Source organism: Cynocephalus volans, chromosome 3 (genome assembly GCF_027409185.1).
Source record: "Cynocephalus volans isolate mCynVol1 chromosome 3, mCynVol1.pri, whole genome shotgun sequence".
Lineage (NCBI taxonomy): Eukaryota > Metazoa > Chordata > Mammalia > Dermoptera > Cynocephalidae > Cynocephalus > Cynocephalus volans.
The window spans coordinates 103,213,497-103,226,816 of record NC_084462.1 but is presented as its reverse complement, the minus strand read 5'-3'; the positions used below and the strand labels follow the sequence as shown (position 1 = coordinate 103,226,816).

The 13,320-nt window shown below is 43.8% G+C and overlaps 1 protein-coding gene across 1 annotated transcript in view; it reads right to left on the bottom strand.

Annotated features, from left to right (window-relative positions):
* RYR3 (ryanodine receptor 3) overlaps window positions 1-13,320 on the bottom strand; it is a 491,041-nt gene that overhangs the window by 82,359 nt on the left and 395,362 nt on the right. The window contains exons 53-61 of the mRNA XM_063091474.1: window positions 13,195-13,273; window positions 9,309-9,398; window positions 8,172-8,318; window positions 7,919-7,981; window positions 6,721-6,796; window positions 6,487-6,610; window positions 4,100-4,215; window positions 3,525-3,592; window positions 2,475-2,596 (exon numbers count right to left, since the gene is read on the bottom strand). Coding sequence (XP_062947544.1) covers window positions 2,475-2,596; window positions 3,525-3,592; window positions 4,100-4,215; window positions 6,487-6,610; window positions 6,721-6,796; window positions 7,919-7,981; window positions 8,172-8,318; window positions 9,309-9,398; window positions 13,195-13,273 — 885 coding nt within the window. The remainder of the gene's footprint in view (window positions 1-2,474; window positions 2,597-3,524; window positions 3,593-4,099; window positions 4,216-6,486; window positions 6,611-6,720; window positions 6,797-7,918; window positions 7,982-8,171; window positions 8,319-9,308; window positions 9,399-13,194; window positions 13,274-13,320) is intronic.

Sequence of the window (13,320 nt, the reverse complement as noted above, 5' to 3'; positions counted from 1 at the left end):
GCTGTGTCTCACTGCTTGACTTTACACAGTGCCTAACAGAGGGCCTTGGGCAGTTAGAAGGGAGCCTTATAAATGTTTCTGATCATGCTGCTGAGGGGCCCCATCTAGGGGCACTATGGCCATCATCTGACCTGTGCTACTGGTGCCCTTGGGAGGAGATTCCTCAGAATTCTGACATTATTTGACAATGGCACCACTAGACAAGAACCTTGCAATCCCTTCAGAAAGCAGTGGAACAGAAAGAGGGAAAGTAGGAAAAACCCAATTGTACAGGGGTTCCATGGCGAGACTGAGGTGAAGTCAATCTCAGTCTCTCATTGCTAACTTGTCACAGGGCTCCTTGCCACACCCAGGGCAGAAGTCTTCTATAGCACAACTCAAATGGAGAAGAAATGCATCCTGAATGTTGGTGGGGATGAAAACTTGCTCACCTTCAAATGGTTTTCAATCAATGCCCTGGTGTTTCTGGGCTGCCTACTAGAAAAATCACAGCCAAAATCCCCTGTGGTTACTCATTTGTTTTTGCAGTGGAAATAAGTTGGAATTCCCTGGCCTAAAGCTTAAGAGGACTCATAATAGGTTATCAGAAATTTGGCAGCCAGCTAGTGTGAAATTAAACATGGACTGCTTCTCTAGTTCTCTTTCCATAGTGGTGTCTGCCCTCCCCCCAGACATGCATTTGGCGCAACCCTGAGGAATGTGGGTTCTGAGGCTCTGCCTATAACTAGCTGGGCTGTCCTGGTGAAGCCCCTTAACTGCTCTGTGCACTCGCTTTCTCATTTTTACATAGACAATAATCACATGACTCTCTTAGTTTTCAGAATTAGAGGTGGATAAACATATTTCTGGTGAAAATGCTCCAAAGTGGACACATATTCTGTAGAAACACAAAACAATGTTTTCCTAACTTAAGCAGGTGGTTGGGTTATTTGATCCTAATACTAACATGGTTCTCTCCACCGTCAGAAGTGCCTTCTCAGGCTTGCCAAGGCCAGGACCTGAAACGTCCAAAGGCTCCTGCTTGTAGAGGTGGGGTAAGGGCAGAGGATGCAAGCAAGAGGAGTCTGGCAGTGTGAACACACTCAGCGCAAACCAGCCTGCTTCTGTGGGAGGGCAGTGAGCACACTGATGGATCTGAAAGCTATTTGCAAGGCTGATCAGCTCTAGGTTGTATTCTGGCCGTGGCAAACGGTGCCTGCTTGAACAAATGTTACATTTCCATGAATTAATAATCTAAGAAAAACAGATGAAGAAAACAGACACACCTGCCCTCTGTTAGGTTATGTGGATATCTCACTTTGCCCCTCATTTCCCTAGCTTCTGACAAAATACACTGTGCATCCTAAAAATGTTTAGGAGATCTTTGGTCAGTACCTTATTGTAAGGGTATTTCTTTTTGATAGCACAGGGCCTCTCCTGTCCTAAACGAGAATAGGTAATTATGGTGCAGAATAAATGGCACACGATGTGAATAAAAAGGATTGGGCTTTCTTACTACCTCTTTACTTTGGGCATTGGAGCGAACCTGGCTGAACCTGTTTCTTCATGTGCAAAATGGAGATCATAATACACAGGTACTTTTCAGAATTTAAAATATTGTGATGTTACACAATGATACTTACACAAATTGGCAATAACTCTTGGATATGAAAAATTGAGCTCAGTGACCAGCCATGCTAAGGGTTTAATAAACGTTAGCTAAACCCTTAAATATCCTCCCAAATATGGTGATATGGATGGGACATCATAAAGTACACTATTCGCTGTCAATGGATGCTAGGGAAAGACTTGATAGACTACTTTCATCAAAGTTCTTAACTCTTTGCTATTCAGGAGTTTAACCCATTTCTTGTCTTTCATCAAATAGAGAGAGAACCTAAGGCATGGTGGAGTCCAACTCAGCCCGATCATGAAGCATTCTCATTCTTACCTCTGTTATCCACATGTTGTGCCTAGTGGAATGAGTAGGGAGGCTGGTGCTTTTGATAATTTTTTTTCCTATTAGTAATTTAAATTGAATTATGCTGCTCTAGATTGCAAGTTTCAGATCATCCACACCAGGACTTGTAAGATCTGATTCTTTTTTAAAGTTCTAATCTTGTAAAGTCTGATAACTATGGGATTGAAAGCAGTGTCCACCTGTTTTTCCTCAACGTTGTGTATTCAGCTTTCCCTCGCTTCAAATGATCTTTGCTTTTTTCTAAATATTGTTTCAGGATAGAGGTTGACCTGAGTATATAAACCTTTTCCAAGCCCTACTGATACTCCCAAACAGTGTACTTTGTTGCTGGAATAATACTGATAGGTATGAATACAATTTCTTTCAAAAGCAAGATGCTAACCAAAACCTCTGAGCTACCAATCATCAGGGTATGCTTCATCTCTCCAAGAGACTCACCATTTAGTCCCCAGGAACCTGGTGTTTTAAAGAAATCAATCAGCACTGTGACCTTCTCTTTATTTTGTAGACTCACCTGGCCACCATTTCTTTCTCTTTATGGGAGGCATACCCGCTGCTGCTAAGGGGCTTCACGGGGGAAGACAGGAAGTAGAGGCGGTGATTGGTGAAGTACTGGTCAACCAGTGGGAGGAGAACCTGGAAAACCCACCATAAATCAATTTCTAGGAAGCTAGCCAAAGCCCTTCCTTTGGTTCCTCTTAAAAAGTTCATTCTCAGTGAGCAAAGAATCTCTGAACTCTGGTCCTAGAATTTCCAGGCAACTATACTCTTTGGGTCCCAGTTTCCATCACATTTTCTTCTTCTATGCTTCAAATCAGAGGTCTTGAGGATATGGGAAAGGAGAGTGCCACTGACTAAGGGCCCAAAGAAATGTGCATGCAGCCCTGAGTCAGCATTTGCAGGGGTGTCCTATGGGACACCTTCACTCACATATGGCTTCATGGGCAAGACATCCAACAGGTGCACTGGAGAGGTGGCCTAGCACTGCTAGCCTCAAGCATGCTGTCTCTGCTCAGAGCAAGGCTACTCAGAGCCTTCTATGTCTTTAGTTCTCTGGGTAGGGCTGTATGGAAGAGACTGTTCACTGGCATCCAAAGGAACTCTCCCCTTCTTTAGCAATAGAACACCCTGTGTTTTAGCTGGGCAGAGGGCCACCCAGCTAGAAAATGCATAACCCAGTCTCCCTTTCAGACAGATGAAGCTAAAATAACTAAGTTCTAGCCACTAGGACAGAACTTTAAAAAAAGCAGCTTGTCCTCCCCTTTCCTTTTCCACTTCCCACAAATGTGGCACAGGTGAGCCTACTCGGACCACGCTAACATGGACCACACCTCTGGAGACGATGGAGCAACAAGGGAGGAAGAACCTGGGACTCTGGGTGATGGTGTGGAGCCAAGCAGGCTGCCTACCTCCTCCGACATCCACCAACCACAACAGAGAAATATGTCCCACCTGTCTCACTGAAGCCACTGGAGCTTTCTAATACTTCTTAGCTCAACTACACCTGTACCCTAAATAGATCCTAAGAAGTAAGTAATTGGGTTAAGTGCAGAGTGTCACTTACTTTGGCAAAGAATTTGATCTCCTGGTCATGGGGAGACTTTTCAGTTTTCCCACTGCTGACAATGGCTTCTGCAAAGACACAGGTAACACAAGGCTGGTAAGAGTTAACAAGATAAAAACAGTCATAGCATTTTAGAAATGGAATAGCTATTCTAGAAGCCATAAAACAGGCTATTTGATTTCACAAAATATCTTATATTTCATGAAGTTTTTATAATTGTGCTGGTTAGTTATTTCTTGTGTTAATTCTCCAAGGCATTTCACTACCCTTTTCTCTACTTTATCAATGAGAAAGCAGCTTCAGAGAGGTTGAGTTATATGTCCACAGTCACAAAACAAAATAATGGGAAAGTTAAAATAGGATGAATTGTATGAAAAAATGACAAAAGAGTCAATCAAATCCAGTAGAAAAGCTAAGGACTAAGGTGAGTTTTACAAGTGGGGGAATAGAATCTCAGCCACTGTTTTCTCCCCCAAATCATATCTAAATAAATCATGAATAATTATAGTATGCAAGTGTCATTCCATGATAAAGAAATATCAAATTCTTTTGTGATATTTCACAATGATACTTACCCAAATGGGCAATAAACTCTTGAGCAGAATCAACATATTTCAGGATTTTCTTCAAAAACTTATAGGCAAACCTCTTTTCCATGGAGGAGGCATCCAGCTCCATGTCCTTCACACCTCTAGGTTGGAAATGGGCAAACCCCAGGAAGTAACAGAGATAACCATGTGACTTTGGTGCATCATCAATCCTGCCCATGCTGAATTTAATTTCCAAATGTTAATGGTTACTAGGGCTTAGTGACTCATCATTTGACTGATTCCCCCCGCATTTGGAACCTGCCTCTGTGAGTATGCAATGCCTGTATTGCAACAAGTTCTGAAAAGATTTTTCAGAAAGATCTTCATCTTCATGCAACATATATTGAGCTTGGGATAAGTCAGAGAAGAAAACAAAAATCCCTACTCTTATAGAACTTATATGCTAGTTGCAAACAGACATAAACAAAATATATAGACATAATGATAGCAGCTCGTGTAAGTTTTGTGTAAGAAAGAAAAATTAAAGTAGGATAAAAAGGCCCAGGAGTAGGAAAGCAAGGTTTTGCAGGCTGTAGTGTTAAATAGGGCAATCAGGGTTGGTCTCATCAGGAGACCGACATTGGAGTACAGGCTTGAAGGAGGTGAGGAAGGGAGCCCTATGGACATCAGAGGAAAAAGCTTTCCAGGCACAGGGAGCAGGTGTTGCAAAGATCCTGAGGCAGGAGCACGCATGTCGAGTCGAATGACTATGGCGGAGAGACCAGTGTGGGTGGAATGGAAGTGAGCAGGTGGTCAGAGGGGTATGGGCTGGGCAGTGGAGCAAATCATCAGGTCAGGTTCTGGTAAATTTTACGATAGAACCATCAGACTTTCCTGAAGGACTGGATGTGGTTTGGGAGGAAAAGAGAAGAGTCAAGGTTTTTGACTTGAGCAACTGAAAGAATGGGATGCCATCGAGTAATGAGGGCTGAAGATAGAGCAGTCTGGGGTAGGGGAAGCTAGGAGTTCTCGGTGACAGGGACCTGGCTTGATCATCTGCACATCCAAGTGCCTCCCACAGGGTCTGGCACATACTAAATTAACTACTCAGGATATGTTTGCTGAATTCAATTATCTTTCTCCTTTATTCCCCTATTTCCTTGACTCCCTTTTTAGTTACAGTAAAGGGGGATTTTTCATTTCTGTGAGCAAGTTATTTATCAGCAAATCATACTACACATTTATCTTGGAGTTGAGGACAAGATTAAAATGATGATGGGAATCTTGCCTGAATGCTTCCCTGGAGGCAGGCTCCTGCTGTCTGACTTTTCCTGCTCCACAATATGGCAAATCAGTTTTGTTATTTTTTTTTCAAAAGAGATACAGTAGAAATATTTGTATAGATTTTTATTTATTCACTTACTTTTGCCATTTAATGGCAAAAATTCTGTATGAAACTAAAAGAAGAAACAGCAGCTTACTCAGCAAACATTTCTTTTAGGAGGAGTGGCTATATCAGAATAGGAACACAGGCTTGTTTTTCATTCTACAAAGGCCTCAGTAAACATGATCCTATGTAGCAGAGCCCACCACCGACATCAGATTCTATCTTTAAGACTTAAGCTGACAAGACCATCCTCATATAAATCATTCATCTAGATAATTTTGACTTACATAAATTTGAGATAAAATGTCTTAGGAAATCATGATGCATTTAATCTCCTAGTGGAGCTGCATCTCGGAGAATTAATTCCCTTTGTTCAAAAACTGTGTATGTCAGATATGCTTGCTATTGTTGTAATGTAATCTAATAAAATATCATCTAAAACAAAAGTATGAAATGAACAGTTGATTCTATGAAGACTAAGTTGAATATTTTGCAAAGACCTGCAATTTCAAGCTTCCAAATATATAGTTTTTGAATTAGGTGTGGCTAAGACAACTGTAAAAGATAGGAGGGGAAATTTTAAAAATTTCTAGAATACTGCACTTATTTTGTTTTGCATTTGCCCTCAAATTCTCAATGTTCTTTAAACAAGCCCAAATTCCAAAGCTTTGAGGATGTATTATGGATTTGGTTTATAGCTTCAACTGATAGAACAATGTACAAAGGAAAGGACTTTGCCTGTAGCACAAGATTTGTGAATGAATGTATGTTTACATGTTTTAAGTTAAAATTAAATGCTTACGGTACATAAGTATAATTTGTCATGATTCTTTGCTGTAACTGATTTTTAAAAATTGATATCTACTAGCCCTGTTTATGTCAGAAAAGAGGACTTCATGCTCCAAAATAAAAATTTTCTCATTTCAAAAGACTCAACCACTATGCTCACTCTGATGGGTTTTGTAGGCAGGTGACTGAATACCTGGAGAGGCAGAAACCACACCCACACGCCTGCCCCACTAATGTCATGTGGAAGATGACTTACCTGGAAACTACAATGCCATTCACTTGGAGGAATTTAAACAGATCCTGAGCCTTCTCTCGGTCCCTGAACTTTTCCTTGGCAGTCAAGGTGTCATATGGTACCAAAAGAGGGTGAGTGCCGCCACCTGGGGTCAGTGAGGTGAGAGTCAACATATTTGGCTCTTGCTTTGCAGCTGTGGAAGAACCTCCCCGCCCCCAGCTCATCATCTTGAGGGTTGTTGTGAACTAGGCTCACCTTTGCTCTCCAGCTCCAGCTTTTTCTTCTTGGCCCAGATATTGTGATAGTTCTCAGCCACGACCTCCACCATGCCCTGTGTCCCACCAAGGAGACGCAAGTCAAAGAGAAAGCAAGCAAGAAAAAAATGGCTTCCTATCTGCCAGGCTATTTCAGGCCACCCTAGGAACAGAGTCCCGCCAACGGCTAAACAGCACACTGCTGAGGGTCTCCCATCATTAATTAGGCTGTGCTTATGAACCTCATTAGTTTTATATCTTCCCATACACGCACAAAACAATTTCTAATTCTGTCTTTCCCCTGCAACTTATTATCCTTGCAGTTTGATGCGATCAGGAGGAGCGCATGTTTCAGTTGAACCTGCATGCTGGCAGCTCTTCATTCTCACAGGAGTTCAGCATCACACTCCTGACCCGGGATAGGGGCTGGGAGTGAGAGTCAAGCAGAGATCTAGGATCCCTGAAAGCCTTTAGCATAACAAACTAAAAAAATCACACCTTGAGAAAACTGCTGTAAATAAGATTTATCCAGTAGAATTCATCTCTATAAGGCTCAAAAACCAGTGACCTAGAATGAAGGATATACTTTGGAAAGAAACTTCCTTTCAGTCCAAAGGGTTGGTCTGATGGACTCTCAGAGGGGTCAAAGCCCCAGGCTGGGGCAGGGCCCAGCCACCAGTGTGTGCAGCGGGGAGGACTGAGAAGAGGCCGCTTAGGGCTTCTGGTTTCATCCTTGTGGTTTTACGTCCCTATATCATGCAATGATTGCTTTTCTGCACCATCATGGCAGCTCCAGGGAATCCACTATGACACATGCAAGCTGTTCTTATGATTGGGGGAAATGGCAGGGGCCAGACAAGCACCTCCATCTAGTGGTCAGGCTTCACAGATTTTCTCCTAGCTGTTGTATTTATTTTTTGGGGGGGTTTTAATACAGTAGTGTGCTGGTTGCTCTTCCTTTCACTGAGTTGTCACCCACTTTGACATCCGTGGTAGAAGAGCAAAGCCTCACTTTCTTGGATGATTGGTTAATTCTGCTGAGACTTTCCCCACGGCTTCTGCACAGTGGGGCCCTGTCCAGTTTTGATTATTATAGTGGTGATGTGGTCTAGGCATTCTTACCCTCTCCCCTTTTAACTCTGTGGAGGTTAATATGTCCTGCAGTTAAGTCATGCTGTTCTGAAAGTGTCAGCACTGACCTGGAGCTCCCTGGAGAGCATGACATTAGAGAGGTCGAGGGGAGCAGGGCTGTAGCTGCTGCCCTAGAAAGCAAGCACAGAGTCACTGGGTTTGCCATTCCTTATTCACCAGCCCCAACTTCACCTGACAAAGATGAGTCTGGAAAAGTCCTCAAGGTTCATCTCAGGTGGTCCCACCTACATTGCCCAAGTGAGAGCTTCCGAGATCCTGGGTTCTCCTGGCCCAGCTCTGCCTCTGGGTGTGGTATCCTACCTGGCTGGCCTGGGACACACTTCGAAGCTTCTCGTTTTCCCGCTGTTGAACCAAAGCCTCTCCCTCTTTGGTTCTCTCCACTGTCCAGCCCACAGCTAGCATGGTTTTGAGGGACTCTCTGGCAGGCCAGCGATAAATTTCCTTCTCCTGGAAGAAAATTTGAGCAGAAGAGCTTTGCAGAACACATCCCAGCATTCTGACCAGCCCGTCTGCCCATGGAAGGTGGATGGTGGTTAGCTCCAGCCTTCTTTCATTAGGTTAAAATATCCTTTGCAGCATCTCACCCGAAACATGCAATCAGTCTTTCTGATGTTTTTGAGTATAGGATGCTATAGTCCCCCTGCCCTCAGAGGGAGTGTACCAGACATTGTCAATGACTTTATCCACATTGTGGATAAAGTAGAACAAGAACAGGAAAGTGATTCCTCATGTTTTCATAGCTGTTCAAATCAGAACATTGTCAAAATGCATCTACACAAATCTCTCCTTTGAGCCTGAGAAACAGAATTTCTTAGATTTAGAATTCTCTTTTGATCTATGTACAATTTTATAGGTTGCCAATATGCAAGCAAAGATACACATATCACCCTTTACATGTCACACTAGACCTAAAGCTGACAAAGAACTCTCACTGATTTCAAGATAGGAATTCAGAGTTGAGTTGAACCAAATTTCTTAAAAAAAAAAAAAAAAAAAAAAAAGTAACAGAACCATCCACAATTTCCTTGGGGACACTCTACTCCCTCTATCTTCCATGTATTGGAAATCACTCCTGTCAATTTTCTCCAGCAATCCTCTACCTCTCTATCTGCCTTGCCCTAACAATCTAACAAAACCTCTTCCTAGTTCAGCTGCAAGAGAACCACAAGTGCATTTCGGCTCTGCCTGTAAGTGCTGAACGATGCTTCTTTCACCAATGGGCTCTCGGAGCCAAGGAAGACAACGTGGGGCTGCACTCTTGGAAACTGGTCCTGGAGCTGTTGCTCACTGGCAAGTTCATGAGCAGTTTATTGAGTCCAAGAAAGTCTCCAAGGAACTTGAGAGTGAATGTACCCTGAACCCCTCTGAGCATCTGATACAATTCCCAAGGAAGAAAACAGCATGGCCACACAGTGTCAGCAGAGGCCCGTTTCTTACCTTCTCTGTTAACGTCTTGAAAGGCCTTATCAGTGGGTGGGTCTTCACATTTTCATCCAGAGAAATTCCATATTTCCATCCACTCTGACTCTGTAGAAATGTTTGCAATTCAAATATCCTTGGCACTCAAAGAGCCCTGCTATGTGACCCATGTCCCTGCTTCTATTTTCCCTGAACGAATGGAATGATGGCTAGTGACAGAGCTTGGAAATTCCCCTTGAAAATGTCTAATTGATCCTTTAGGGTCATCAGGCTTGCTGCCTCCTGAATCTTGAACTCTGCTCCTTTATTTCCTCTTGTTTCAGTTGCTGTCCTCTCCACTTTTGCGCTTGTGATTCAGGCCCACTTAAAACAGAAGGGTGTTTCAACAGACCCTGCGGACAGCACTTCTTGGTCAGGATCACCCCCAGCAAGAGCAGACAGCAGAGCTAGGAGGCGCATGAGGACTGGACCTGCTGCCTGCTGCACGGAGGGGCTGTTTTGTTTGCACCACTTGCCCCCACCCCAGAGCAAAATTGTAGCAAGGCATGCTTCCTAGAGTGAGGAAGTTTAAGAGCTGTAAAAGTCATTCAGCACATACTGGTTGAATACTGTATATAGTCTGTGCCAGATTCTGTCCGAGGCACTGTGGATACAGAGATAAGGAGGAGTCCTTGATTTCCATAAACCCATAGCCCAAAGACTCTGGCTGTTCTTTCTCAATCTTTGCCTATCTGTTTAATGTGTATATTTCCTAAGTTTCTGTCCCTTCTCAAGAGACACAAACTCCCTGGGTGATCTATGTAGGCCCATGGTTTCAGTTACCACTGATAAGTGACTAATATCAAATCAGTATTTGCAGCCCAGAGCTCTCTCCTTATTTCCAAACCTATTTAAGCTCTGCTTGGAAGTTCCACAGGTACCTCTCAACATGTTTGAAACAGAACCCAGAAGTTTACTTCTCTGGATATCTCCTCCTCTTGGCTGCCTGCATCTCAGCAAATGGCCCCAGTTCATGCTCACTTTCCCAGCTAGCAACATGCCGTCCTCCTTGCCGCACTTCTCCGCAGCCCTCACGTCACTTTTCTGCCTCTCTCTTGCTTCCCTGCCAGCGTTTTAGCTCAGGCCATCATCAGCTGCCACCAGGGTTACTGCATACAGCAGCATCCCAGGCAGTCTCCCTGTCTCCAGTCTTCAGGCCACCTCTCCACAGACTCATTTTCCACACTACCATCAGGTGATACTCATAAAATCTATTGCTTGAAAATTTTCCAGTGACTAGCTGCCATCCTAGTAAAACCCAGACTCTTTCATGGGAACCCTAAGCCTATAAAGATGATCTTGTTGACCTTTCCAGCCTCATCTCTCTTCTTCCTCACTCTGCTCCATGTTCCAACATGGACATCATTCAATATATGGTTCTCTAAAGCCACCAAACTCTCTTGCCTTTCTGGGTCTGCACCTACTGCTCCCAAGCCTATCATGTACTTGTTTCCCTGTGACGACCCACTCCCAGTCATCCTTTAGCACATGTTGTGGATGTCACCAGCTCTAGGAAGTGTCCCTGGACCCCCAGTATTGGATTAGGGACCCTGATATGTTCTAACCCTGTGCTCATGCCCATCACAGTACTCAACAACCTGTCCCACAATGGCTGATTTTATTTCTCCTGCAAGACTGTGAGGTTCTTGAGGGTGGAGAAAATACTCTTTTCCTCATTAGATAATCAGTGCCTGCCTGGCAATGAAGCGAACATGTATCCTTGCTCTCGTGAAGCTCACAGTCTAGCGGCAGGGAGTTATTCCTGAAATAAACACATCAGTCAATATATAATTAATAAATGGTAAAAATATACAAAGTGCAACTGTTTTAAATATAAATGTGTAAAAATGCTATAAAAATATTATGAAGGAGAAAAATAAGGTGCTAAGAGGGTCTACATCAGAAATCTGGGAAAGTGCCATCTTAGAAATTTATGCTTGAACTGTTTGCAAGATGAGTAGGTGAATGGCTTGTGCATGTGAGTGCAGGTGGGTCCCTGGCTCCAACGAGGGCGGGGGGAAGGTTTCAGGGAGAGGGAGAGGGAGAGGGGGAGAGAGAGGGAGAGGGAGAGAAAGAGAGGGAGGGAGAGGGAGAGGGCGAGAGAGAGGGAGAGGGGGAGAGAGAGAGAAAGAGAGAGAGAGAGGGAGGGAGAGGGGGAGAGAGAGGGAAGGAGGGAGGGAAGGAGAGAGAGAAAGAGAGAGAGAGGGAGGGAGAGGGAGATGTGGAGAGAGAGAGAGAGAAAGAGAGAGAGAGAGAGAGAGAGGGATAGGGAGAGGGGGAGAGAGAGAGGGAAGGAGGGAGGGAAGGAGAGAGAGAGAGACTAAAAGAAAGGGGTATAACTGAGGGCAGAGGGTGAAAGGAGAGATGAGGCTAGAGATGGTAGCAGAGGTCAGATTAGGCAGTGCCTACCAGCCCTCATGAAGGATCTTGACCTTTATATTAAGGATAGAAGCTATTTGAGGATTTTAACAAGAAGAAGGGGCTGGGCAGAAGGAGCAGTGGCAGAATACGACCAGACTCACATATTGAAACCATCACTTGTTTGCAGTGGAGAAAATGCACATGGGGTGGCCAGTTAGGAGGTTATCCCAATCGTCTTGGACTGAAGACATGGCATGGGATACACAGGACTAACGAACTCAAGAGAGACTCAGGAGGTGAAATGCACATGGCTTAGCGATGGATTGGCTACTGCTATGAATTCATGGAGGTGTCTCTTCTCCCTAATTTCACGGGCTGGCCAAACAGCTGCATATAAAGAGTTCTTAGAAAACACAGATGCTCTAGAGAAAAGGTCAAATAGCTCTGGTTCTTTGGCCAAACCAGCTGACCACCTTTTTCCTATAAAGTTTTACTGGAACACGGGCACTCTCTTTTGTTTATATTTTGTCTATGGCAGCATTTGTGCTACAACAGCAGAGATGAGTAGTTGCCAATAGCGACTGTTTGACCAGAGCCTCAAATGTTTATCTGGACCTTTACAGAAAAGGTTTGACAATCAACCCCTGCTCTAGAATCATAAGGATTAGCCCACTCGAAAGTTACAATGATTGCTGGTATCTAAACAGGGACTCATGAAAGGATATGAGCTAAGCCCAGACCAATACAGAGGCTGAGTCCCCTGTCTGAGGGCACGCTGCATGGAAATGGTTTTCTGTGGCTTTACTGTGGAGATGCGTTCACTGTTATATGCCATTAGCCGCAGCTGAACAATGGCCCCAGTCCTTAACTGGCTGCCCACAAGAATCCTGGATGTCTTTGGCACAGTCTTCCCATTTTTCCTGCCAGCGTTAAAGGGCTGACATAGCAATTAAACTTATTAAGCAGCCTGACCTCATGTGGTGGGGAATTTTAAACACCAGATGGACAGGCTTATTAATAAGGGAGTGTCTGGAAGTTCTACTGGTGCCTACCACAGGGAGATTTTGTGTCCTCCCTAGAATAAAATTCAGCTTCCTAGCAAAATGCAAGGGTAAGGCTTTCAATTTCATTTTCCCTTTCCCAATGCTGCATCCAAAGAAAAAATTCAATAAAAGCCTCCCCACTCTCCATTAAGCATTTATATCAAACATACACGAGCACGTGCTTGAGCACAAACTCCAGGAAATACAATGTTAAGAAAGAAGCTAACACTTCCAGAATTGATCATTTTCTTGAGAAATATAAAGGCAGCACTAGCAGCTGCCACTGCCTATTTCTCTGACCTCCACAAACCCTGGGAAATTGCTGCTCAGATATAATGAATGCTCTTGGCATGGCGAGTCTGTCACTTAGACAAATCAGGCAGATTTCCAGGATTGGACCCTTTAATGTTCTTGAGCTGTTTTTTCTCCCTGACAATCGTCAGTTGGATGATAATCCCTACCTTGTCACAGGCCCATTTATCATGTGAATGCTCAGCATACTTGGTGACGATGTATTCCAATTTTTCAGGCAAGGAAAAACTGTGAAATGAAGAAAGAAAAATTACAACCTCCCGAAGCACTTCATC